The sequence below is a fragment of the Sardina pilchardus genome, chromosome 3, assembly GCF_963854185.1.
Source record: "Sardina pilchardus chromosome 3, fSarPil1.1, whole genome shotgun sequence".
Classification (NCBI taxonomy): Eukaryota; Metazoa; Chordata; class Actinopteri; order Clupeiformes; family Clupeidae; genus Sardina; species Sardina pilchardus.
In genome coordinates, this window is record NC_084996.1 from 12587377 (window position 1) to 12615283 (window position 27907).

General features: G+C 46.9%; 2 protein-coding genes across 4 annotated transcripts in view; both read left to right on the top strand.

Moving 5' to 3' along the window:
* The first annotated feature begins 48 nt into the window (after positions 1–48).
* On the top strand, positions 49–3097 carry txn2 (thioredoxin 2). Its single transcript, XM_062531909.1, has 4 exons — positions 49–152; positions 1015–1280; positions 2603–2726; positions 2831–3097. Exons 2-4 carry the CDS (start codon positions 1015–1017, stop codon positions 2945–2947), a joined length of 507 nt encoding a protein of 168 aa, XP_062387893.1. The 5' UTR covers positions 49–152; the 3' UTR covers positions 2948–3097.
* Positions 3098–9033: 5936 nt separating this feature from the next.
* Positions 9034–27907, top strand: part of myh9b (myosin, heavy chain 9b, non-muscle) — a 35705-nt gene continuing 16831 nt past the window's right edge. Inside the window, exons 1-7 of one of the 3 annotated variants that reach the window (XM_062531911.1) lie at positions 9034–9244; positions 19246–19577; positions 22340–22496; positions 24528–24555; positions 24672–24765; positions 25809–25829; positions 27802–27894. In XM_062531911.1, the coding sequence (XP_062387895.1) occupies positions 19251–19577; positions 22340–22496; positions 24528–24555; positions 24672–24765; positions 25809–25829; positions 27802–27894 (720 nt within the window). In that variant the 5' untranslated portion in view covers positions 9034–9244; positions 19246–19250. The remainder of the gene's footprint in view (positions 9245–19245; positions 19578–22339; positions 22497–24527; positions 24556–24671; positions 24766–25808; positions 25830–27801; positions 27895–27907) is intronic. The other 2 variants (XM_062531910.1, XM_062531912.1) reach the window with 2 other exon arrangements.

Consider the following 27907-nt stretch of genomic DNA (forward strand, 5'->3'; position numbering starts at 1 on the left):
ACCTGTAGGACTGACTTCGAACACAGGTCGGCGCTACTTAGCCAAGCACAAATGTAAGTACAGGACAGAAATTCTATGCTTCTTGGCGAGCGGAAGTACATCCACTTCTGTGGTCCGGGTGGCCAAACTACATCTAAAGAGTGCACAACACGGTAAGGATGTGTGTTTTGTCTACAATATTGCCAAATAAGTTGGCTATTTGCCAGATTACATTGTAGGTAGAATAGAGATACATGTCGTCTGACTATTATACGACTAGAATGCCTCACAACGACGGAAAGCGAGATCAAACTGGCAAAGTCATACGGAGGTTATACGGGGAGACGACTGCGCTAGCTAGCATTTCGCACTGCTGCGATTGCAAAACACCTCAAGCATTGGAGTGTGTTATATTTTCATAACAACTGTTTCAAATATTTTAATCTGTGCCGTTGGTTGTTTTTCATATGAATTGATCAGGGTTTAATCCAGTCGTTTATTTCAGGCATTGTCTATATCCTTTTCATTAAAAAGCTATTCATCTAAGTTGTCTAGTAGTTTGGTGGGTGTCTTCAGGTTGCTAGCAAGCTACGATGTCCAAGTAACGTTACGCCGTGTCAAAGAAACGTTAGCCCATTCCATTCGGACCTGTATCCAAATAATAATAAAATGTTTCTTCTCTATAATCACTTTTGAAATGGTAAACACTAGTATAGCTTCTAACCTACCTACCAGTCTTCATATGACATGCTCACTTAAATAACATAGCCCACCACCTACCTTGGTCGGTATATTTTTGTGTGTGTGTGTTATGGTCGACCATAGTATTTTGTTGCTCTTGTGAGAAATCGTGTTTACTAATCTCTACTTCTAGTAGGCAATTGCAGATTTATTAATTAACGTTAATATGACGTTACTCTTTGTATCATGTCCGGTGCTTTTCACGTGTAATCTTGCGGAATGCAACTGGTCATAGATGACAAACATTACCTATTTTAATCTTTCAACCTCACCATGTACCCATATCTTGTCCAGATGGCTCACAGGCTGCTCGTCCGGAGAATTTGGACCGTGTCTGTGAGGGACGTGCGCTGCCCCCGTGCCCCATCGTCCGCCCTCTATTCCACTTCACTGTGCTCCTCGGCAAGCCCACAACCTCTTCTGTCGCCCCGGCGTTCGCTCCCTCGAGCCCTACCCGTCACTGCCCGCCGTGAGGTCTCCTTCAATGTTCAGGACCAGGAGGATTTCACCGAAAGGGTCATCAACAGCGAGTTGCCCGTGGTCATAGACTTCCATGCCCAGTTGCGTATTATTCTTTTTCTCCTGCTATCGAGTGCACACAACCAAATTGGTTCTTGCCAGGCAAACACACACACACTGGCTCATCTCAGGGACAAATTGAGTGCACCACCATATACCACCATTATCCTCTAAAGCATATCATTTATGTTACCAGGTCACAAGCATTATTGCTACCATTGCTCAGTGTACATTGTACAGCTAGAGGTTGTCATGCTCTGGGATCTTGCCTAACTTGATCCAAACCTTTGTTTTTTGTTGGAATTATTGTAGAACTGTTTGGGGGAGTACCATTATTGGTGTATTTGTCAGGATAAAGCAGTAGGGAATACTCTTTGTAAGAGAGATCTCATCACCTTTTAGAGGAATGTCGTCTACAGATTTGACGACAATGGGCTGTGTAATTTGTTTAGCCAGGACTAAGTTTAGCTTGGGGATCTGGGCCGTGTGATAACACACCAAATAGGGCAAAAGAAAAAACTTTCTGGACATCCCTCCCTCTCTAAAGACTTTCTTGCTGTCTTGGAATTTATGGCCCATGTGTCACAAGTTTGTGCCTATATGTCCTCCTGTATCTTGAAAGCTGTGCGTGGCTGTGTGTGTGTGTAGGTTAAAAATACATCTCATCCTACACCAGCTGTTTGGCCAGGCAACCACATGACTGGCTTCTGTTCCATGTTGCATGAGATTTAGTGGGAGGCAATATCAGGACAAGCCTCTGCCCTTTCATTTCCAGTATGATAGTATCATAAGGCACACACTGTATGTCAATGCCATTTTGGGGTAGTGGCAATGCAACAGATGTAGAACTAGCGCTGCATTTGTAGTACTTTATTTTATTACTTGCAGAGAGATGAACAGTATTTACTGTGTAATTAGTGACTTAGGCCTATTTACTGTTTCATTTCAGTTATGTTCTCTTAGTTAGGCTATCTGGTTTCTGCTTAGTCAGTTGTGGTTTACAATAGCTTGGGAACCAGATGAATCTGAGAGCTCATTGCATTTGCTCTGGCAGACCTATCTGGACACTCCCATTGAAACTGGTTTTCACCCAGCACACAACCGTACTTTTGATATGGGGCGGGCTTTATACAGTAATGGACAGATATCGAGCTGATGATCATCATTGAGGCAGTTTTGTACACAACTAATGGCAGGAATCTCAGTAGAGAATTATCTGGTGTTTTACCAGGCCAGTTTTACAAATTCTGCTCAGCGAATCTTTTCTAGGGTCACAGGTACAGTATGTAACCAATGGGTTTTTTCGTGAACAGAACACTCTCTTTGGTGAAGTTGACTTAAAACCATGTTTGTTTTCTTGAAGATGGTGCGGACCTTGTAAGATCCTTGGGCCCAGGCTAGAGAAAGCCATTGCCAAACAGAAGGGTCGGGTGACCATGGCCAAAGTTGACATCGACGAACACACTGACCTTGCCATAGAGTATGGGGTAAGACCTTTTCTCTTTTCCCTCACTTCTGTTAAGTGTGAGAACACGGGAGGGGCCCACTGTACTTTCTGTTCACTCTGTGGCTATGGGGGATCCTCTTTCAGGTGTCAGCCGTTCCTACGGTGATCGCCATGCGGGGAGGCGACGTCATCGACCAGTTTGTGGGGATCAAAGATGAAGACCAGTTGGATTCATTTGTCAAGAAACTCATTGGACAATAAACCTGTCCTTCATGTCCCTCTGTCCTATCCCCTTCCTCCTCCTCCTCCTCAGTCACACACATCATCTCAGTACTCTGTAACTGCACTCAGTGGCCACACTGAGCATGTGCAGAAATATCCCACCCATCCATCCACCCACCCACATCCTCCTCTCCTCCCTTCCTAATGTCCTTAACTTAAAAACACATTCACACACCCATCCTAGAAACCTCAACTTCTACTCTTGTGTCTGTAATTCTGTGCATATTTGGTGAGGGTCTGTGCTCACGTATTTATGCATCTCATCCACCATCTCCTGATCTGTAAACTATGCCCCTCTGTCAACAGTGGTAGAGGAGTCTGAGCCAGAGTTTTATCTGTTTGTTATGATAGATTGTATAGAACAGTGTTTCCCAAACCCTTTGCCTCAGAGGAACCAAAGCACTTCATGTTTTAGTGAACTTCCTGCTCAGGCGACCTCGGCTGTGAGCTCATCACATTGTTCTAATGACCTGGAGGCATCTGGAGGAGTGTTCGGCCAATCAGGAGGTGGGAGGGACAGAGAACGTGTAGTACTCTGGGTCACCAGGAGGAGTGGGAAAGGGAAACACTACTATAGAGTGTACGGCTACTTTACTGTACTATACTGTATCATAAAGAGACAATGTCTAATGTTTGGAGTTCAGTGGGCGACGTGAGCGAGAGAGAGAGAGAGAGAGAGTGAGTGAGTGAATGGTTGGTTTGTTGAAAGCTCTCTGCAGTTCTTACCTTTGTCCACATGAGGGCGGGCTTCCCCCAGCATCACAGGCTCTACACAGTCATTCTTACACCGCTATGCCTACTATCGTGAAAGCTGAATGTGTACGTCACTGAGGGAAAGAGCTGATTGTATGTATGTACTTTATGTATTGTTTTATGACAGTTTGTGTGAATTTTTTGTTATGTTTTATTTTACAGTTCAGCTCTTGTCTGTCTCTTGGTTTGTGACTGTGAAATATCCGTGAAGAGGGAAGCACGAACATGGTTAAGGGTTTAATTTAGCTTTTGTTTCAATAAGATATGTAATATGACCAAGTGATGTGATTTAAATAAAAGATATTATAAAATATTTCATTGGGACCGTGTGACGTGCTTTGTGATTCATTGTGTAGAACAAAGGATCAGCAAATGTGTTACGTTCAGGGGAAATGCAATATGTAATATCCAAAGGCATTATTTGATAATGACAGTATTAAATAAAAACGACACCATTTCTGTTGTAAAGTTGTAATTTGTGTAATGGTCTCTCAGCCATAGTGCTTCCCTATAGAATATCAAACATTATGGAGACATAGGATCCTGAGAAGTATGTTGTTCTTGGCATGATATTAGCTCCAGAGATTGCGATGGTAGGGAAGACCTGTGGACTCTCAGTGTGAGAGAGTAATTAGTATTGCCTACTCCCACAGGAATGTGAGTTATGGGGCCATCAGAGTGCCTGAGCCTCAGCAGCCCAGCCAGCCGTGGCCCTCCTCCTGTCCTCCCTAGTGCTCTCAAGCTGTCTCCCTTAACCGTGGTGCCTCGAGCACGACCCACCCTCCCACTAAAGCCCCTGACTAGGGGGTAGCCTACAGCACTCGGCTAAAATACAGGAACACACACATCTCCTTTCAACACCTCTGCAAACTGCTCTTTGCTCTCCCCCTCACTTGTTTGCACTGATCTCCCTGCTCCTCCTCCTTGCCCTCTCTCCCTCTAATTTCCTTGTCTCGCCTCGTCGTTTCCCATCTGTCATCTCCCCCGCGCGCCACCTTGCTGAGGTGCTCGGCAACCTGACGTGACCTCGTTCCTCGATCTCACTCGCTCCCGTTCCTCGATCGCTCGCCCCGACATGATTGGGCTTGACTGAGGGGGAGCCGCCGTCAGTCTGCATTACCGTCGCTTTGGCTGCTGTCCATCAGCATGTCCCTGCCTGCAGAGCTACTGCTCACAGGTGCATCAGTCTGACATCCCTCCCCCCCCCCCACCTCCTTCCCTCCTCCTATCTGGTCCTCGGAGGCAGGGCTGCACACCTGCACCTCGGATCCGTTATTCCCCAGACTTCCTATGATGTCATCCCAGGGACTTTCTCATATGCTCATATAGCGTGCTTGGCATTCTCTCTGTGTCATTATGCGACCGCTGCTGACAGAATGACGGCACATTTACCGCAAGTACTCATTGACCCCCCCCAACCCCCCCCAAATGAGCGGGTGGGAGATGCAGGGGGGGGGGGGTGGGGGAAGAAGAATCAGGGAGCCTGATAACTGCAGTCACGCATGAGAGTGTCTGGCTTGTGCTTAAAGGGATCCCAGGCAGGCAAGATCACGGATGTGCCACATGCGGACTCCTCAGGAATGCCACCTCATTTCCACAGGCATGGAGGGAATCGGTTGGCTGCTCATATGTACGGACCAGCAGTCAGAAATGTGATAATCCTGCCAACAACGCGTCACCTTAGCGCACACAAGGCATTCCACTCTTTGGACTCTCAGCCATGCTAAACTCGCGTGATTGGAATAGCTGGAATGACTATAACGACTGCACCTCCATATTTTGATCTACACCTCTTGGCTTAAGGGAGTTGAGTTGGAGTAGTGTCTGAGTGTAGAGTCTAGACTTATCCCCGGGTACTTATACCTGTTTATTACAATGGAGGGCTGTTCTCTTAACCCTGCATACTCTGACCCTGAATCAGAGCCAGGGCTGAAAAGGATGAGGTAAAGAAATGGATGACGGAGGACGGGAAAGGTCTGAGAGCAGTTGTAACACTACACCAAAACAATAGACCACACCTCCACTCCTCTCGCTCCCGCTCGGTGTCTCTCTCCCTCTCTCTACCACTCTGTTACCATATATGGCAAAAAAGCTAGGGAAGCCAGTGAGTGCTCAACAAACGTCGAGAGAGGGAGAGGGAGAGGGAGAGAGAAAGAGCGAGCGGCAGAATTCCTATGCCCTCTACCTCATTCTCTCTCCTGCACTGTTTTTCTCAGACTTCTTCAAACTGTTAGTATTTGCTCTGTGTTTGTTTGAGTGGCTTGGCCTGTGCCACATAGCCCAGATGCCTTTAGATTACACGCCAGCATGTGTTTTTCTGTTTCTGTGTGTGTGTGTGTGTGTGTGTGTGTGTGTGTGTGTGTGTGTGTGTATGGGTGGGTGTGGGTGTGTGTGTGTGTGTGTGTGTGAGGGCAAAAAGCAAGACAAAGATCTGGCTGCCAAAGCCAGGAACATGAGTATTGTGTTTATAGTAAATACATAACCCTATTTATATCTCAAACACACAGGCTGTCCCACAGGACCTTGGCTCCTTATGCAGCCCCAGCCATGCCACTGTTGCTCATTCCTTTCTTATCCTGACGTCTCAAATTTTGGGGGGATTCTGGATAAAAAAAAATAGACTATTTTGCCAGGGACTTATGGAGTCGAGGAGAGGGTTAAACTCATTAGGTTCAGGCTGGACGTTCCCCCGAAGAAAAGAAGGAACTGGCTCCCCTTCCCTTTTCTTCACATTCCACAATTTTGTGAGTCAACATACGTCTTATCACCCCTTCCTGTGTACTGATTACCATAGAGAGAGAGAGGGAGGAAGGGAGAGGGGGAGGTCTGGAGAAGAAAGGATAAACTACCACGCTCGTCTGAAGTTGTTATTTCTCTTTTTCCAAGCTGTTTTTAATTATTAGAATGTTTTGTTTGTCACAGGCATTACACAACAGGATAGATGATGCTCCTTTTCCATTTATGGATTGATTCGCAAACACACAAACACACTGACATACTGTACACTCAAACAGACACATCTGCAGGTCACAACTAAGATGTTTTGTTGAACTTAACAGAGAGGAGTTAGGCATTGCTTCCATTTTTAATAGTTGAGTATTGTAATCCCTTGAATATTATGTTTCTATTCATTGGCGTATGTCATTTCTGGGGGGTATTCCAAGGATGTGGTGGTAAGTGGTAAACCTCCTAGAACAAGAGCCCTGTGGCATTGTTTTGTAATAGGCAAACTAAGCCATACAGCTCTTCTATTAGGAGGTTTACCACCTACTCTGAGTTAACTTACTCAGGTTTGTCACTAAACCACGTACTTGGAATACCCCCCTGGACATGGATGGGTATCAACCAACCATCACACTTGTACTTACAGTACATCACATCAAGACATGGGTATAACTGACAGACACATATGCAAACACACACATGCAGTCATGATTGACAGACCTGGCCTTGGAGTAGGCACAGATGCATATTGGGCCATATGCAAATATGGATGCTGAAACTGCAGCCTGCATGCATCATCATCATCATCAGCTCAGTCATTCAGTAAAAGTGAGCACTGCAGTTTGCTCAAGCGCATGATACATTACTACTACCAGTATACCTACCCAGGATTATGGGCACACCCAGTTACTGAGAAAGAGTGTGACTGGGTCAATTCAAGGAGGGCGGGAGTGAGGTCAAGAGTCTCCTTATTTGGTCATCTAGCTTTTTCTGTCTAGAAAAAAACCCCACACGTTAACTCCCCCTCTCAGTATTTTGTCTCTCTTTCAAAGTGAGGGAATGTTCTGTCACATCCACATCAGTATATCTCAGATGAACTGCCTGCCCCTTTCCCCTCTCTCTCTCTCTGTCTCTCTCTCTCTCTCTCTCTCTCTCTCTCTCTCTTTCTCTCATTCTCTATCAAGCTCTCTCCTCCACACACAAACATACACACACTCACAAATTCTCATGTAGCATCTGTTACCGCTCAGACAGGGACAGCGATGACTCTTGACCCCTGAACTGAAATTCCTCCTATTGCCCAACGAGCCGGAGAGCAAGAGATGTATTGATTTTTCCAAACCACACAGCATGTTCCCAAGTTAAGTGTCAGCGATGATACACAGCCACTGAGCAGCGCTCACAAACAAGTTCAGCATGCCACGCATACCAGTTCAATGCAATTCAGAGCTCTGCTTTTTCATTAACCATTTTCACTAGTGGAATTACACCCATGCAATCCAGATCTGGAGAGAGGAATGTGGCCGCTTTTTTAAAGAAATGCAATTCATGGCCTACTTATTATGTCATTTAGATCTGTGCTATCTTAAGCTAAATGAAGGATATGAGTTTTTCACATTTAAAAAAGGGAAGTTGAGATCATGATGTGGAGGTACATTATCTCTGAAAAAATCACACTCACTGAAGATGCTTATCTGTGCCTCTCATAGAGGCTATATCAGAATACTCTTACAATATCAGAGAAATCTCAGTGATTATCTTTTTGAAGTTATGCTGAAGGAGAGAGAGTGAGAGAAAGAAAGAGAGGAAGATTAGTTTGTAGGGTAAGACTGTGATTGGAATTTTAGTCTTTTGCTTTTCATGACCCCATCTATGTACGCCTCCGGCAAACAGTATTGCACACCATAGTGCAAGTGATTTCTCTCAACTATTCCATTTATCATTCTGTCACATTCTACTTCCATTATACTTAGCATACTTTTATGGTAGCTTTCTGAATGTTTTATTTGTATTTATATATTTTTATGTGTAGCCTTAGCCTATGCGTATCTATCTCTTTTTTTTATCTACTAACGTACAGATACAGTTTCAAAAAACATTTCTAAAGTTTTTCATTCGAGTTGAAGCTGATGTAAATATTGAGGCAAGGTTTGGATTTGGTATGGGCAAATATTGCCAAATGAACATGTGAGATTATAAATGAATAAACACATTCCAAGGCTGAACTCCAAGTGTACAGTGCGTTCATAAAGGAAATACTGCTGTAGACAGGGGTGGGCCAAATAATGACAAAGACCTTCATGGCGTAGTATTCACTGAACGGAGGGCTACTTATATGGTCAAAAAAATCCTTAGCCTGCACATACCTCTTTCATTAAACACCGCGTTATCCTTGCACCCCCCTACTATTTCAAGTTCATACTTTTGCCCACTGGCACGAAGGTTCCCACAAATTCACGCCCCTAAATCGATCTGACTGGCTCTCTTGGTTGGGACTGTTATAATATTGTCTGTGAGTGGTTGAAAGGATAGACACACATCATAGCGTCCGCCCTCTCTGGACCGCACCCCGATTCTGTACGAAAATTCTGCTTGTGAAGGAGGGTAGATAGAAACTAAAAAAAGAGAAAAAAGAAAGGGAGGGAGGAAACGAACGCTCCAGTTTAACCATAGCTTGTAGCGAGGTTGCAGCCGTCGGAAAGGGAGTTTGATTCGCTGCGTAACGGACATCGACGGAGCCATCGGTTTTTGCTAGCCACCCCAAAAACGTCTGCATCTGAATAGCAGGTAAATATTCGAGTAAGTCTTGTTGCAGGTTATCTAGTCTACATCTTCATATTCATCTTCATGGAGTTCTGCTGGCCTGTAACGATAGGTAATCTCCAAGCGCAAGTGCACTGAGCCAGGAAAGGCGAGAACGGCAACTTCCAACACATTATTGGGTGGGACCTCCATTGCTGGCCTTGATTTATCAAAAAGTAGCCTAAAACTCAATATATTTCTGAATATGTCTAGATTTGTGTAGATTATGTTAGTTTTCTTTAGATATTAGAATTAAGAGGTCCGTCTGGTTTCATTGTAAAAGTCATCATAATTGTCGAGGCAGCGATAACGTTACATTAAGTAGGCTAGTTTGCCATGAAAAGTGCGCTGTTGGAGAATAGCAAGTTGGTACAGGAAGTGATTCGCATGAATGAGTTGCAAAAAGACAGAGGCAATGAGAAACTGTGCTTTGGCGTGAAATAATAGGGCAGGATTTTCTCGTTCATAATGAATAGCAGATCCATCATTTGTGGTGGAATAGTTACTGCCTGAGTTAGTGAAGTTTGTGCCATTTTCTGGATGACCGGCAAACTGGTTGGTTGTGCCCGGTGTTTGTTGCACACCATTACGTCACTCTTTGATTAGTGGATGCCTTCTGTTGTTCGATTGAATGACGTAGGCCTATTTTAGCCACGTCTTGTAGCGCAATCTATGTATTTCGATCTGACGTCATGTAGTCCAGAATCTTATTTTCAAACCACTGAATGAATAATTTGACACAAACTTGAACATGACTGTGCTCATATGCTCTAGGCGTATAGTGTGTTGCGGTAAACCTGTCTTACTGTTGAGGTCAATGTGATTTATTTTGTGCACTTCAGCTTCAGAAAAGATATGAGATGGATATAGGTTATACTTAATTCTCATTTGATGTATTCAGATGTAGCTCAAGTTTATTGTGGAGAGTAATACTCTGGACTGTAAATGCATTAACTTCAGAGAATGTGCTCCTGATTTTATCAGGTTGATCTCATGTCCTGGAGTCACAGTATGTGTAAGTTTGCAGGCATTTAAAACTCGGTTTGCTTGATCTGTGATGGTTCACAAACAGTTATGTTCAGTCTTGGAGCTTTCAACCCCGTTATTTCAGTATGAGTGTTTCCAATATAGTTGACCCCGGAGCAGTCCACACATTCAGAGTGTGTCTTCCTACAGGATGCAAGAAAAGGATAGAAAAACAGCGAAGCTGTTTAGAGAATGCTATAGACTGCTATAGTTCCAGTGTCTCTATGGCCTACTTTTGTCCTCCAGCAGCTCACCACTGCACCAAGACACACCCTTCCAGTCCCAGAGTCTGCCAGTTCCTGTGCTCCAGCACCGAGGTGGACGACTCCAATGTGGTCAGACGTCAGCAATGGGCCATTCATTTACCCAGAAACGCACTGATGCAACCAAATTGGGGTTTATTTTAAGGTGTTGACTGGACTAATGGGGGGGGGGGGGGGGGGGGGGGGTTGTGGGGGGTTGTCGCCCCCTTTTTCGAGGTTGTTTGAGACTGATGGTTATAGGATACTGGGACAGAGAGGGTTGAAGCAGAGTAAGAGGCCAGTCATACTGTAGATGTTGTGTGAGCAAAACCTATTAAGATATACCTTGTTAGTCTTATTTTTGTATAGTGACTAGGTTTATGTCACCATTACTTTTAGTATTAGCTTACAAATTACTCTCTTATTGTTTTGACTTTAAGAACACATTTAGTGTTATCTTCTTATCACTCCATGCCAGCTTTAGCCAGAAACCACACACGCCATAAACAAGGATCACTCCTCCATAAAATTTCCAGGCCTTCGTCTTAGGGAGGGGTTTTGTGGTGTTCTCTCTCTCTCTTTCACTCTCGCTTTCTTGCTCGCTGTAGTGATTGAGACATAGTTGGCCTAGAACCTGAAGCGGAAGTAAGAAAAGTATACAATTAAGTAAATTAGGAGTTCCTCTTGAAAATTCATGAATGAATGGAAATGAGGTGACCGTGTGTATAAGGACATAGTTAGGCTAATTGTTTGGTGAAGTAGATTTTAAGGCACTTCCGAGTTGCAAAATCTTTGTCTTAAGCTCTTAAATATTAGGCGAGACTGAACTGGGATACAGTGATTTTCTACTTGGACTAAAATAACTTGTGCAGCAAGAACAGGTCACCGCAACCCCCTGCATGAACAACGTGTAAGTTTTGTCTGGGTTCTTTTCCTTGAAATCAGGGACGTTGAAGCATCCTCCCTCCTGACCTTTATCTAGCTGTGAATGCTCTCTGAGTGCAGCTTTTCACAGTGCACTCCAAGCTCAGCCAGTTGGAAGGGAGGAAATGGTGTGGGGATTAGTCAGATGTTGACACAAGTCTCTGTAAACGTACGGCATCTAACTGATAGATTTTTCGGCCAATGGGGTGTTGAGCCACAGGGAACCATTGTTCTTAACTCCATATGTTACTGTCAACAGTGTTAGAGTGATTCCGGGGGTGAGTAAGGAGTCAGAGACCTTTTAAAAAAGTGAGTGGCCAGCCAGCATCAGCTTGCGTTAAAGACTGGTCTTAAACATGTGTTGCATCCATACAGGTAGCTGGATAGTAAATGGGCAGTGCTTTTATAGCTGTAACGAAGAACTAGTGGTGCCCTGTAATGCAGTTTTGCAGGTGTCAGTGTTTAATTCTGAGATAATAAAGCACACTCAGACAGTGATGCACACTTAGACATCAAAGGCAAGATGTCACCCTCCCCCTCCCATCACACAGACACACACCTGCGCCATCTGTCCACACTGATTCACCTCATATTAGCTCTAACAAGTAGCTTTACTATGTCTCTGGGCTACTGGCTTTTTTTTGTGTGGGCCCAAGCTGGCCAGAACCAAACAACATAATTGAATTGGGTCAGTCAAACTGGGTGAGTTGGCCAGCATGGCGCTGCCAAATGGGCTCTTTTACCTCAGTTCCCTCCTTTGTCCAGTCTCCACGTCCTCCTTTGTGTGTTTATATCCGTACTGACCACCCGCCCGAATTCTTTTTTTGTTTGTTTGCTTGTCCGACCCCGCTGCTGCACTGCACACCTGCCGCGTTCCAGAGAACGCCACAATGGCAGGAAACGGTCGCTGAAAGAGGCCTTCTAAGCTGCAAGGGAGCCCGCTGACCGCCTTGAGATGGTCAGAGGCATGTAATGGTGTCCTTGCTTGAGAGGGGCACACGGTATTAAGTGCCTTTCACTAAGGTATGGCTCCCATAGTGAACAGTTTGGCCGCAACAATCATCACTGTCAGAAGCCAGCATGAGCTGAAGTCATTTCCTGTTTATGCCATGCTGAGCCTGAACCATGTGATGAAAAGCCATTTGGTTATTCCCCATATTTGTGCCTCTGTGGTCCCTCTGTGTTTCTCTCCTGGGCTAATTGATAGGGTTAGGTTAATAGTTAGGCATTGGTTGTTTTTTACAGCCCCCCGTGGGTAGTAACAGACTGGCTGTGTAATGTATGTCAGAGCATAGACTTTGTTCAGGGTAAGGTGTGTGACTGGGTGCACCTGGGTGCATGAATGTGTTTCTCTTTGTGTGTGTATATGAGGACTTTGTCAAACCAAGAGTTATTAACCCACACTTTGCGCTTAACCAAGGCAAAGAATATTAAACTTATAAACTCTCTCTGTAGATTCTTATCTCTATTTAACAAACTTATCTCCAGTTAGGATTTTTTCAAAAGGAATTCATTGGTTTATGCAGTGGTCATACTCGTGTTCTGGCAAGTTGAAGAGTTGGCACTTTTCACCATGGTGAGCTCATGTTGAGTATCTGAGGGGAGTGACCTTGCTGACTGATAAAGTTCCCTTCTATTGCGTGATAAGGAGGAATTGAGCTGAAGGCCTGGTGAGAGGTAACACTTTTTCATGGGTGTATTTTGAAAGGTTCCCTGGGAGGTAGAGAGTGGAAGTGGGTGTGTTGCCAAATGTATGCATTCTTATACGAAAAAGCCCTTTCGGGATTTCCTAGCAATAGCCGTCAGTCGTTAAATGGCAAGTTGAAGAGTGATGTGTCCCACCCCCACACGTACACTTTCCCCTGAACTCAACTGTTAATAGTCTTATGTAACCATCATCCAATATCAATAGTTAAACATAGACACAAAGAGTGAGAGTGGCATATCACATGATTGATCATAGCTGACCATTATTTAGCAATGGGAGACAGAGAGAGTGAACCATTTGACACCATAGCCTTAATTTCATTGATTTATCTCTGTGGGAAATAGTTTCCTTGACGACCCCTCTTGTGGTTTGTCCCCTGCCCAGAGCTGGCTACGCGTACTTGATAATGGCTGTGAAAACACACAGCCTAAACAACCTAAAATGGAGCAGGCCTGGAGCAGGCGAGTCATTGCCTCGGCTGCCGTTAGCGCCTCAAACCGTCCGTACTGTAACTCCCAGGGAGTTGTATAAGCCAGTGTTGTGGACCTGCGCCAGCATAATGAGCATACTTTACCTCCCCCGGGAGGACACAGCAGTCTCTCTAATTTTGTCGTTGCCTCTCGCTGCTTGCTGCGTAAGAATCCGCATGACACAGAGCGCCACAAATGGCAAAATAGTTTTCCTTCTTTGTCATTTCCTCTCTCTCTCTCTCTCTCCCCTCTTCTTTCCCCACCCTGCCTCCTCCTCCTCCTCTCTCTCTCTCTCTCTCTCTCTCTTTTCCTTTCTGTCATACACACTCTCTTTTCTCTCTTTCTCTCTCTTTCTCTCTGTCTGTCTGTCTCTCTCTCTCTGTCTCTCTCTCTGCTTGCCTCTCTCTCAGACTGTCTCTAAGCCTATAATGAACTTAAACAGGGAGGACACCAAACACACTTGCCCTTTCCATCCATGTTTAATTGGCTAGCTGTCCATTTCCTCCTTCCTTGTGGGCCCTGATTAGAGGACTGAATGATGTCGAGGTTTGGACGTAGCTGAGGAGGAGGAGGAGGGAGTGGGAAAGGCTAACTCAACAGATAAACAGGTGAAAAGACCAGAAAGTGGCAGGTTGCTTTAGGCTTGATTTGTTTTGTGCTCCTAAGTCCTGCTGGAGCCTTGCTAGGCTGTATTGACCAAGCACCTCCCACCGCCACCGCCACCACCTCCCCCCTCCTGCCAGCTGCACAGCACAGGTTGATCTGGCTGGTGTGTTTGCTTGCTTGCTTGTGTGTGTGTGTGTGTGTGTGTGTGTGTGTGTGTATTTGAGGAGGATGGACGGATGAGCGAAATGGCGAGACAGAGAGGTGGAAAGTTGGCAGGGTGGCCTGGCCTTATATAGAGATGCGGCCTGATGGCGTGGATCAGGATGAGATTCTTGCAACTCAGCAGCGCGGCTGAGGGCCAGGGGGAGTCGGGGAGTCGCTCGCTCCCTTCGCTCGTTGGGGCGGAACGGAATGAAAGTTGAGGAAAGAGGGAGAGAGGGATGGCCCCGACGAGGAGGAGTGTGTATTTGTTGGCGCGGGTCCGTGGCGAGCCTGAGGCGGAGTGCTGAAAACGGGCTCGTTAGTCCCCCTGTGCCCTTCCATTCAAGAGGCACACACACACACACACACATACAGATAGGTACATATGTGAATGCTCGCAAACTCTAAGAGGAGGGTGCGTACAAACAAGGCACACACATACCCACCCTTTTATACACATACACACACACACACACGCACACACACATACACACACACATATTCATACACACACATTCACACACATACTCATGTACACTCATGCACACACACAGTTCCAGTCATGCATGTCTCACAGTGAGGTCACATACTTCCTCTGTGCCAACTTCATCTTCTCATCAGAACCCTTCAGCACACACACACACACACACATACACACACACACACACAGGCAAGTACACACACACATCATCACTCGCTCCACACCCATCCATCCTCTTTCCTCTGCCCTGCCTGCCCATGTGCCCTTCTGCAAGGCAGATCTGACTGCTGTCTCCTCTCCTGACTCGGATAGCATTGGGAATCTTAACTCTATGAGACGCTAATCTAGTTATGGCGGCGGACCTACAATTGTCATAGTGACAAGTTGGACAACAACAAGGCGCCATTGTCTCTCCTATTTAAACGCTTAAAGACGGCTTTATATGGGTGTGACAAAATAGCAGAGAGACAAAAATGCACCCGAGCATAAAGTGACATTGGAGGCTTGTCCCTGTGTGGCTAGTGAGCTCTAGCCATTTTGTGGCTGTTGTCCGTGTGGCTGTGCCTTTGGATTTGGTGCAGGTGGTATCTGGTTGGAGTTGTGCAGTGGAGAAACAGAAAGGCCCAAAAATAGCCTTCCCTGGAGGCTACGAAGTGTGTCGGTGATAAAAATCTATGATGCGTTGTGGAAAATCATCCTAATGTTGACCTTTTTACGGTTTTCCAAAACATCTTTTGTAGCGCAAAGATTGTGAGGTAGCACCCTATTAAAGCATTGATGCAAAGATCAGCACTTGGTGGTGCATCTTGAATCAGACTACAATCAAATAAAACAAGTTATTTGTTTGACCGTTCATTGCGTTTGTCTCTTGAAAAGTGCCTTGGGATATTCACTTGGTGGTGCATCTTGGGTAATAGGCAAGCTTTGCTACAAAGTGTTTAGTCTGCAGTCCAGCTTACTGCTTTCTAAGGCGCTTGAGCGGTTTTGTCTAAAGGCTGTTTCTGCACAAACAGCGCTGCAACTCTGTTTTCTCTTTCTATGACACACACACACACACACACACACACACACACACACGCACACACAAAAGCAAGGACACACCCAACAAACAATATCTCATTGCAAAATCAATGTAGGTGGTATTTGCATTACACTGCATGGCTTTCCTGTCAATGGTGAGTAATAACCCAACCTGCATGGATGACCGCAGGGCAGGTTTGCCAAGCCTGTGCCGTCACCTCAGGCTGCTCTGGTTAAAGTGGCTGCGTCACCTTTAGCTGTGCGAGGACATCAGCGCGCCTCACGTTGCTCTCTCAGGGGAAGAAGGTGTGACGCTGATTTGTGGCGAGAGCCTGACCGCCCCGCAGCCACCGGTGACCCAACAAACCGAGGGATGGAAATAGAAGGATGAAGGGTGGCGTGAAGAAAAGAAAGGAAAGAGAGAGAGAGAGAGAGAGAGAGAGAGAGAGAGAGAGGGGCCAGGGAGGAAAAAAATGGCCCTGAAATCTTTTTTTGGAAAAAAAAAAGAAAGGAGAAGGAAAAAAAAATTGCTCTGTGATCGAGTCGGTATGGCTGGAATGTGACCCCGAAAAGTCTGGATAAACACAAACTCTGAGGAGTGGGAGTGGGGGGCGGGGGGGTGTGGGTAAATGTGGGGCGTCTGGAGCAGAGGGAGAGTGAGGGGTGGAGCGAGGGGACCCCGAAAATGAGTCCTCCCATGTTCTACAGCAGGAAGCGGGGGAGGAGAGAGCGCGGGAGCAGTGATGGGTGTCAGCTGGCGAGTTTGCGGTGTGTGTGTATGTGTGAGCTGGCCGGGGTGGGGGGAGCGCCTTTTGGGGGGCGTGAGAAGGTCCGTGTTGCAACGCAGCATCTCTCCCTCGGCGACTCTCTCCGGGTCATGTTCTGGAGCGTAGGGATCGGCCGGGCTCCGTAGCCTACTCAATCACCACCCTGCTTCCCAGGAAGCTCAAACCCCCGGGCCCTCACACACATACACACACACACACACACACACACACACACACACACTGCCTCAGCCCCAGTGGCACTGCCACACACACACCCTCATAATCACATCCAATCACGCACACTCAAACTCACTTTCTCACACACACACACACACACACACTCACACACACACACACACTCATTTCCCAGCCCTCTCACAGTTGCAGTGAGGCAGACAAGCACAGTGAAGACCTTTCAGCCCCGGAGGCCCTGTAGTTTACGGCCCATCTGACTCGTCCATCTCTGGCTCACCCCATTCCCCCCCCCCCGTCCTCCCTCTCACTGCCTGGCCCTGGCCTCCCTCTGGCACTCAAGTCATGTGACGGTCAGTCTGCTGTCCCAGACCCGCAAGCACCACACAGCGCGGCTGGTACTCATGCACTCAAGTGTCTCGCTTGTGTAACCAGTAACCCACCTCGCACCATCAAGAGGGGGGAACAAGCAATTTGTTAGCCACTACCTTAAGAGGAGATTTCATGTTTTACACTCTCATACCTCAACCCCCCCCCCTTTCCTCTTTTTTGCCAAAAATCCATTCCATTAGCTTGCTTTCATTTCTGTCTGTCGGTGCACTTCATGAATCCCACTCTACTCCTTTCCCATTAGGGGAGCGTTGCTTCATTTCTTTGTGCTGACTGCGTGTGCCCTGAGGACCGATAAGCCTTTTTTCGCTGGGAGAAAGTTGTGTTGGCTCTCCGCTGGAGAGGAATGATGGTAATTGCGCTAGTAAAAAAAAAAAAAAAAAAAAAAGAAAAAGAACGCTGAGTGGCCCCCACGGCCCGGGAGAGCTGCACAGCATGTTCAGATAATTGCCTGCCTTGTGCGCGTTTGCTCCCGTGAAGGGGACTGGTGGCGGCTTTTTATGTAAGCTTGCCCATTTCTCTGCCGCGTGTTCTGGAAAGACTCGTCCTGTCACCTTCAATCATCCTGCGCGTCGCGAGGCGCAAAGAACTCACCCTCGACTGAACAGACAGCGTGAGAAAGAGGTGTTGCCAGGTATGCCATGTTGGGGCCTGCCTGCCTGCCTGTCGTACGTTGTGTTTTTTAGTAGTATCGGATACTCGCCCTGTGTGTGTTGCATGGGGGTTCTGTGTGAAAGAGGTTGTTTTGCAATGTTCCGAGCGTGGAATCCCCGCGGGCGACACTTTGGGCATTCGTTCATCCATCTTGATTTAGTTCTGATGTAATGTCTCTCGACAGTCCCCAACTGAAGCAGAAATGGGTGCCCTTGTGTGTGTCCTGACCACAGGTGGTTCACACGTATGCACACACACAAACACACACACACACACACACACACACACAACCCACCCACTGCCAGGGCGGGTCGTCCTTCCTCTACACTGGAAATTGTTTCAGAGATGGTCCCCGAACCATGTAATCAACAAAAGTCTCTCCAGAAACCGCAGATTTGCTCCGAAATTGCCACCACATGTTGCTCATTATCACAGGCGCAAGTTTTCTTGCTTCATTTCTGTTTTTTTTCCCCTTTTTTTCCCCAATTCCTCTGAAGTCGCCATTGTTAGGAAGGTATTATTAGCTAGTGGAGGTGAAAAGCACCCCTCTATTAGTTTACGTTTCTCCTCTCCTATTTCCTCCTCCTTCTATCCTTTTGAGGCTTTTCCTTTTGAGGTTCCTCCAAGTGAGCGATGTGGAGATGGGGGCTCCATGGATGTTTGTGTGTGTGTGTGCATGTTTGTGTGTCTGTGTGTGTGTGTGTGTGTGTGTGTGTGTGTTTTTCCCGTGCGGTTTACGTCTTCTCTGATCCCACCTGAGCCCTGGCTAACCCAACAGCCTCGACCCCTGCATTCCTCTGGGGTTGCATAAGATCCAAGGGCAGGGGGACTGGGCTTGGCCTGAAATACCAGCCATCCATCAAACACTCAGAGAAAGACTATTCTCCAAGGCACATTTTTCCCTCTCCCTCTCCCTTTCACTCTTTCTCTCTCTCTCACACTCTTTCTCTCTGTCTTTCTCTCTCCCTCTCTCCAGAGATAACATACCTGTGGTCTGTCAGAGGAGAGAGGACACATTTTTGTGAAGTTTTGATAGCCTGTGCTCAGGAAGTGTTTCAACCAGCAGTGAATGCGAATCACAGCTGGGTAATTAATGTCCTCCTTCTCTCCAATGTGTGGTCTGCACTTTGTCTGCAGGTGTTTGTGCGATTGGCGGCCTTTCGTGACCCTTTGCTCGTCCTCGCCACCAGTCACCGTGTTTTTCACACCGCTAACACCCCTCCGCCCATCCTTCCCTCTTTCCTTCCCTCCCTCCCTCCCTCCCTACCCTCAAACACGCCATCTCAATCCTGCTTCTCTTTTGTCTTTGTCCCACAGCAACCATGTCGGACGCAGACAAGTTCCTGTATGTGGACCGCAACATAGTGAACAACCCGCTGGCGCAGGCCGACTGGGCCTCCAAGAAGCTGGTGTGGGTGCCGTCGGAGCGCCTGGGCTTCGAGGCGGGCTCGCTCAAGGAGGAGCATGGCGACGAGGCCACGGTGGAGCTGGCCGACTCGGGCAAGAAGGTGCGCATCAACAAGGACGACATCCAGAAGATGAACCCGCCCAAGTTCAGCAAGGTGGAGGACATGGCCGAGCTCACCTGTCTCAACGAGGCCTCCGTGCTGCACAACCTGAAGGAGCGGTACTACTCCGGCCTCATCTACGTGAGTTGGACCTGTGTGTGTGTGTGTGTGTGTGTGTGTGTATGCAAAAGGGTGGATATTTGTGTGCCTTGTTTGTACACATCCTCCTTTAAGAGTTTGCATGGATTCACATATGTGCCTATCTGTGTGTGTGTGTGTGTGTGTGTGTGTGTGTATGTGTGTGTATGGACTAGGATGTGTGTGTGTGTGTGTGTGTGTCTGTGTGTGTGTGTGTTTGTTTGCCTCTTCAATAGAATGGTGGTTGTGTGTGTGTGTGTGTGTTTGCCTCTTTTCATTTCATCTGCCTCTCTGACGTTCCCCTGTGGCCGGCCGTCTCCTCTGTATAACTCTGTGGCTGCCGCCAGCCTGATCAGTGTGTCTGATGCTATTAGCCCATAACAGCAGTGCACACTCAGCCACATTCCCCTTTTCCTTATGGCCTAATAATCCAGCGCTGAACCACAGCACTCCGGTTAATTATTCACCATCTCATCTAGTTTCGATTCACAAATCACCTAGTTAAAAATTTGTCAGAGGGGAGTCTGTGTGCAATAAATGAAGTTTCCCAGCAAGTCTTGCTCTAGTCTCTCATGCCTTGGCTGTAATCCAGACCTCCAGAATCTATCCCATCACTCCTGATCTCCTTAATGTCCCTGATGGGCGATGGTTCAGTTTGTGTCAGAAATGCTTTGATGTTGCACATGTCGTTTGATGGGAATTATGACCCTCCTTGCAGCACTGTTTTTTTTCCCTCACTCACTCCCTCCACCTTCATCTGCTCTCTCCTTCTCACTCGCTTTTGCTTTTTTTTCTTCTCTCTCTCTCTCTCTCTCTCTCTCTCTCTCTCATACACACTTGTTCTCTCTTTTTCTCAGAAACCCCCTTTTGTCTCTCACTTTTCCGCTCTCCGTTTCTCTTTTCCTTTTTCTTTTCTTCTACGTGTGTGTCTTGCCTGTGTTACTCTTTTGGTTTACCAAGCCTCTGTCTATCCCTTCTCTCTGCCCCCACTGTGTTTGTAGCTTTGCTGTAAACAGGAAGTTTCTGGAACAATATTCTCCAGAGGGGTACAAATGAGAGGGAGAGAGAGAGAGAGAGAGAGAAAGCTAGAGAGAGAGAGAGAAAGAGAGAGGGAAGAAAGTAAGGCAGGCAGGAGGGAAAAGAAATGGCAGGCTGAGGGTTTGTGAGAGGGAGAGGTGAACAACGATGAGAATGTCGGGCCGTAATTGAGCATGTTCGAGGGGCAGTTTTTTTGGGGGTAGCATTTCTGCGACCAAAGGGCAGCGTCGTGAGTCATTGAGCACAGTTGGAGAAACAACACGGCCGTGGAATGTAAATTGGGCTCTCATTGCCAATGTCGCCCTGTAATTACCCCCGTCTGCCCTGCCAGCTGCGTCCCGTGCCTTTGGGGGAGCCACGGGCGAAACCGGCGGCAGCCTTGACCTGGTCACACACCAGCCCAGCGCACAGTCCAGACCAGGCCTGAGGATTTAGCGGCCTCGAGCTACAGAAGCGTCCGCGCACGTAACGGGGAGGGCCAACTAAGTGATGAGACCTGTGGAATGAGGTCGAGGAGGAGAGAAGTTCAACAGCGGAATGCAGGCAGGGAAGACCCTGACGAGCAGGTTAAGGAGAGGGATGTACAGTACTGGCCTCAGGATAAAAGAGAGAGAGAGAGTGAGTGAGTGAGGGGGTGGCTCAGAGGAGAGGAGAGTAGTGGGAGAGATGGAGCAGATAGAGGTGAAGGGGAGGGAGAGGAAAGGAGTGGAAGGGGAGAGAAGGAGTGGAGGGGGAGGGAGAGAGGACCATTTGAGGGGCACATAGACACTTCATGAGGTTCTGCTCTGTCATTGTGGCTGTGTATGTGAGCGAGAGAGTGTATATGTGTGTGTGCGTGTTTGCGCGTGTGTGTGCAAGTGTTTGTGTTATTCAGTGTGTGTGTGCGGTATGTGTTGTGAAAGCTCTGCTGGGGAGCGAGAGGGAGGTGGGGGTAAGGTTGGGTGTTGCTCGGCTGTATGACTTCAGTATGATCTAATGAAGTGCTGGCTCAGGAGGGAGCTCGGGGCCTGGCCAGGGGGGAGAGGGGCCCTGTTCCACTTCTGAGAACTACAACATGAGATATTGTTGTACCCTTTCCCCCTTTCTTATTCTTACCTCAGGCTCAGCCCCCCTCCCCCACACATACATACACACACACATGCACACACTCCCTCCCAGTCCAGACCTAGCCAGTGCTTTGTGCTTCTATTAACAGAAGCACTCTAAAGACCTGCTTGTGCAGAGCCATAGGCTGTAACTGAACCTACACTAATTAATGCGCACACACACACACACACACACACACACACACACACACACACACACACACACACGTCACCCAGTCCCCCTCCCCCCTGCCTCTGACGAGCCACATGTACCACATAGTTACTCTTATCTCCCCTCTGATCCCAGTGGACCGTCAGAAGCAGAGATGAAAGCATGTGTGCAGTTGCTTTGATTAACCCTTGATAAGCGCTGTCGTTTTAAGGGTGCTCAACAGTGCGTAGGCGTACTGTAGCGCCATAGCCCAAACAAACTGAACGCTACATGTGCTTCAGAGATAAAAAAATAAGCAAATAAATAAATAAATCTGCCACTTGCTTTGCACTGTGGGAATGAACACTGTTATTAGGGTTGTATTACCATGATCATTGGGGATGTTTGGGAGTGAACATGTCAAGGTGTGTGACTGGTTTGATTTGGGGAATAATCCGTCATTTTAATCGTAAACCGTTTCCATGTCACAGACATATTCTGGGCTGTTCTGTGTGGTGATCAACCCTTACAAGAACCTGCCCATCTATTCTGAAGAGATCATTGAGATGTACAAGGGCAAGAAGCGTCACGAGATGCCCCCGCACATCTACGCCATCACCGACACAGCCTACAGGAGTATGATGCAGGGTGAGTAATACACACACCCATATGAGAGGCCGTATTGGCCAAAAATATCAGATATTCTCTCTCACACACTATCAAACTCTCGCTCACACACTATCAAACTCTCTCTCACACACTATCAAACTCTCTCTCACACACTGTCAAACCACTCTCTCACACTATCAAACTCTCTCGGACACACCGTCAAAATATCTCGCACAAACTATCAAACTCGCTCTCTCACTGTCAAACTTCCTCTTTCGCGCACTATCAAACCTCTCTCTCACACACGCACTATCAAACTCTGTCACGCTGTCACTCAAACTATGAGACTGACCGTGTTAGAGAGTTTGATAGTGCGTGAGAGAGAGTTTGATAGCGTATGAGAGAGAGTTTGATAGTGTGTGAGAGAGAATATCTGATATTTATGGCCTATAAGGCCTCACACACACACAGACGGGCAAGTCAGTGTTAAAAGACCGAGTCAAATGAGGTAAGATTTTAGATTGTGTGTGTGTTAATGACAGGAAATGTAGCTTTTTTGACCGTGCAGAAAGTGCTCCATATTCATGTATGCAAACCAAACGGCACTCAATCAAGGACACAGACCTTGTGTATTATCCTGTTGAATTGAAGCTTCCAGTAGGCCCGCTAACACAGTAACAAGTGCTGCCCTACATTATGTTTAAGGTTAAGTTGGGAGTCCTCCAGACAGGTAGTGTCCACTTCTTTCACCGGTCTGGGTTCTGTATACCTGAGAGTCTAGTCTACCATGGGATTATGCAGAAGCAGAAAAAAACTCCCATCCCAGAAGCACCCCCAGGCTTTGCTCAAGCCCGCATAAAGTCATCCTGGAAATTCCAAAGGATAGACATAGACAATGACCTCAATCTCTGCTCTCTCTCTCTCTCTCTCTCTCTCTCTCTCTCTCTCTCTCTCTCTCTCTCTCTCTCTCTCTCTCTCTCTCTCTCTCTCTCTCTCTCTGCTCTCTGCTCTCTGCTCTCTGCTCTCTGCTCTCTGCTCTCTGCTCTCTGTCTGTCTGTCTGTCTGTCTCTCTCTCTCTCTCTCTCTCTCTCTCTCTCCGTCTCGTTGATTGCATGCTGAGATACAAGTTATTACTTATTGCTAGCCCCCGCAAGTCAGAGGCCAGTGTACTTTGCTCCGTCCTCCTGTCTCATTGTCTGGATGTGAATCACTGTCCATCACCGCCGCTTCCTGTTCCCTCCTCCCCCCGCATGTCATGACTGGGCCTATCTGTCCATTGTCTCGTAATGCAAGACGCATTACCGTGCTCAAGGCTGGGAGTTCAGGGGCCTCTGAGGTAGGCCTTAATTGGTGTGTGTGTGTGTGTGTGTGTACGCTAAAAGGGCCATCACCGTCTCTTCCAGTCACAGGAAGCCGGACATTAATATCCTGTCTGTTCACGTCGGTGGCCAGAACGCTTCCTGTTGCAGAGACAAAACTTGAGGCATGTGTAGCGTTGATAAAAACAAGGCTGTATGGCGTGCGCTTGCTATCAAGCGATGTGACTGTCAGCGGAGCCTGTGCTCCCGTTTCCCCTGACTGACAATTTTGATTTGACTCGCTTCCAGAAAAATCTGGGAATGCCCATACGAACCTTTGGGAAATTTGGGGTTTGCTCTGTAGGTCCGTCTGGCCAAGATGGCCACTGAAGCCCATTTCCAATATACCTAAAGCACAGGCACACACATAGCCTACAATCGCTAGTACAGCACGGATGTGTATTTCTTTGGAAATGAGTAAACAACTGCGTTTTAAAACCTTTGTTTACAAGATTGCTGCACTTCTGAAACAATTTGGTTAGAGTTTAATGCACCAATTTGAGTTTAATTTCAGCGGTAGTTATGGCCCTGCTGGAAGTCGTGAGTCAATGAACCGTTGCCAGACCCGCTCTCAATTTGATCTGTTTTTATCTGTTGCTGGGTTTCCGAGTGGTTTGCGTGATGTTTGCAGTATCCTTGAAAACTATGTGGCCTCATTCCTTTGCCCCCCTCTCTCCCCCCCACCCCTCTGTCTCTTTCTCTCTCCTTACAGACCGTGAAGACCAGTCTATTCTGTGCACGTGAGTCCCATGTCCACTGGCTACGATGTCTGCGCTTCACCCTAAATTAGTTTATCCGTCATGGCTGTCTTTAAAGGTTGTAACGGCTGCTCCCCGCTGCTCTTCCTCCATTTCAGAGGCGAGTCTGGAGCCGGCAAGACTGAGAACACCAAGAAGGTCATTCAGTATCTGGCTCACGTGGCCTCCTCCCACAAGACCAAGAAAGATCAGGTCAGTATAGCGAATGCTATCTTTTTTCAACCTTTCTCTACATTCTCTCTCTCTCTCTCTTTTTCTCTCTCTGCCCCCCCTTCCCCCTCCCTCCTCTCCCTCACACACACTCTCTCACCCTCTCCCTCCCTCCTCCCTTTCTCATTCTTTCTCTCTCTCTCTTTTCCATATAATAACCTCCACGACTACCTCCTCCAGCTACTTCTCCCCTGATATGGGTTTCCCCCAAAAACGTTCCTCAGCACCTCCTCACACTCCCCCCACACCTGTCCCGACTTCCTCACACTCCCCACACTTCCTGTCCCCACCTCCTCACACTCCCCACACTTCCTGTCCCCACCTCCTCACACTCCCCACGCCTCCTATCCCCACCTTCCCATCAGCCCCCCCCCCTCCCCCTCCCCTCCCCCCCCATTGGGTGCTAATCACCGGCCTGCTGCCATCACCAGTTGTGTGCTGGTGTGTGTGTACAGGCAGCATTAGCAGTCATGCGTGGGCCTTCACGACTGCAGCGCAGCACTGTGTGTCTGTGCTGACTGTGGCGAACGCGCCGACGCAACGTGCCGTTCACCGTAGTCACACAGCAGTCGTGTTGAGCAATGCCATCGGAGCAGGAGTGGCCGGTCCCAGACAGGACATGACACACTGCATGGCTGACTTGGAACGGGTCAAGTGGATCACTCCCTTACTGTGTCCTGTGCTATGCAGATATTTGTACTTTACAGTGTTGCGCAGGCAACCAGTGACTCGCATATTTCAGAGTATAAATAATTGGCTTATACACAAAGTTTGAAGGAAGAATACGTAAATATATGTAAATAACTATTTAGATCTTTGTAAATATGCACAATTGTTTGCATTCTTAGATGCCAAAGCATCATCAGTGGCCACTCCTCTCAACAGCTGGCTTAGATCCCCATCCCCCCCCCACCCCCCCCCCCCCCTCCATATCAACCTCATGTTGTTGTCCATAATATCACTATAGTGTGTGGCTGTCAGTTTTGGGTTGAGGTTGAATCTCTGTCTTTCCCCCCCATCAACAGAACAGCTCGGTCCTGTCACATGTGAGTTACTCTCCCACACTACTACTCTTGTTTGTTTGTTTGTTTGTTTGTATTCCTCCTCCTCCCCCCCGCCGCACTGGCCTCTTACTTCCTCCGTCCACCGCTCAGCTGGGCTCCGCTGGACGCTGACGGGTCACACGGACTTTTAGTCACGTGACCCAGAAAGGGGACTCGGGAGACGAGCAGATGTGCCGATTTCAGACAGACAAGGCGGAGTTTTGGGTGACCCGGTGATTCGGCCGCAAACACACCTTGTCTGTCTGAAGTGCGTGTTGCCCGTGTGTGTGTGTGTGTGTGTGTGTGTGTGTGTGTGTGTGTGTGTATACGTATACGTGTGGGGATCATGGACTTTTTTTTCTTTATTGTTTTATTTAATGTGGGTGGGTATGTGTGTGTCCTATTGCTGTGTGCTTTCCTGTGTGTGTGTGCAATGGTGTGTTTGTTCAGAGAGGTGATTTGTTTTATAAATACACTCTGAATACTCTCTGAGCAAACACACTGATGTTGTGTGAACAGTGTGCAGTGTTTGTTTGTTTGTTTGTGTGTGTGTGTTGTAAAAGGAATCATTGCAATGATAAGAGTATTTGATGTGTGAGTGATGTGAATTCATCTCCGATATGGAATTAACAGTACCCGCTGCCAAATATAAGTAAACCCGATGAACACAGACACAAGGCCAGCTTTGTGCGATCACACAGTGCTATGATTATACTATGTAATAAGCATTAATAAGATTTAAGAGATTAAGAGATTTATTTGTTACATACAGTTATAACAGAATAGTTAATTTATTAGAATCATTGCATTGTTTGTGATCTAGTTCACTTTTTTAATGACAATAACAATGTAATCTTTGATTTTTAACCTATAGTAACCACAGCTAATCCTTTAATGACGAATTAGTTTTGCCAGATGTTTCAAACATTTCTCAAGTCATGTTCAAACATTAAAGGGACACTTTACCGATTAGCATTAAGCTTTGTATCTTTAGAAAACCAGTCATTTTTTTGAATGGTCGTGCATCATTCCCTCAGTTTGCCTTGAAATGGGAGAAATACAGATTTCAATGAAACCCATGAATAGGGCTTCCTGCTTTCAATGATGTAAAATGATGATTTTTACATCATTGAAAGCAGGAAGTCCAACATTGAAATCCGTATTTCTCCCATCTCAAGGCAAACTGAGGGAATGATGCACAACCATTCAAAAACATGACTGGTTTTCTAAAGATACAAAGCTTAATGCTAATCGGTCAAGTGTGCCTTTAAACATGACCAGTAGCGTTAGTCTGCTAAACAAAAGTAAACTTTTAACCATTCGTAACATGACCATGTATAGTATATTTCTAGTGGGATAGCAGTTTTTGAGCGCGGGTGCCATATTTGTGTGGGAACGTCAGCTGTCAGTCAGTCCCCTCTGCATGTGGTCATCTGGGTAGTCTAACGGTGAAGGGTCACTCACACACGATGTCAGAGATGTCACTCATGGTGTGTGGGTACTAACACTGTTGTGTGTGTGTGTGTGTGTGTGTGTGATTTCATGCTTGTGTAATTTTTTGTGTGGGTGTTGGTGTGGTGGTTGTGTGCATGTCTAATTGGTGAAGCAAATACCGTAGTGTTTCTCCTTTAATGAGGTAAGACCTTTATAAGTAAGTCTCTGTATGAGACTGCTGTTGTACTTTTTACTGTCAATGAGACGTTTGGAGTTGATGTATTGTGAATTATGACATTCAACTTGCAACTATGCAGATGCGCTACTCCGAAGTGCAATGTGTGATTTACATGTATGAGACTGATTTGTTTGATTTGTTTGTCTCAAGCTGAGTTAGAGTTTGAGACTGAGTCATAAAGCGCCGCCCAATGACTGATTTGTTATGTTCTTACTCTCGGCTGGATATTCCTTTTTAAGGCCTGGTTTGTTGCTGGCATCTAAGTGTGTGTGTGCATGGTGTTGTGCTCTCTTTGTCCTACAGGGGGAGCTGGAGAAACAGCTGTTGCAGGCCAATCCCATCCTGGAGGCCTTCGGTAATGCCAAGACCGTCAAGAACGACAACTCTTCCCGATTTGTAAGAGCTCTCG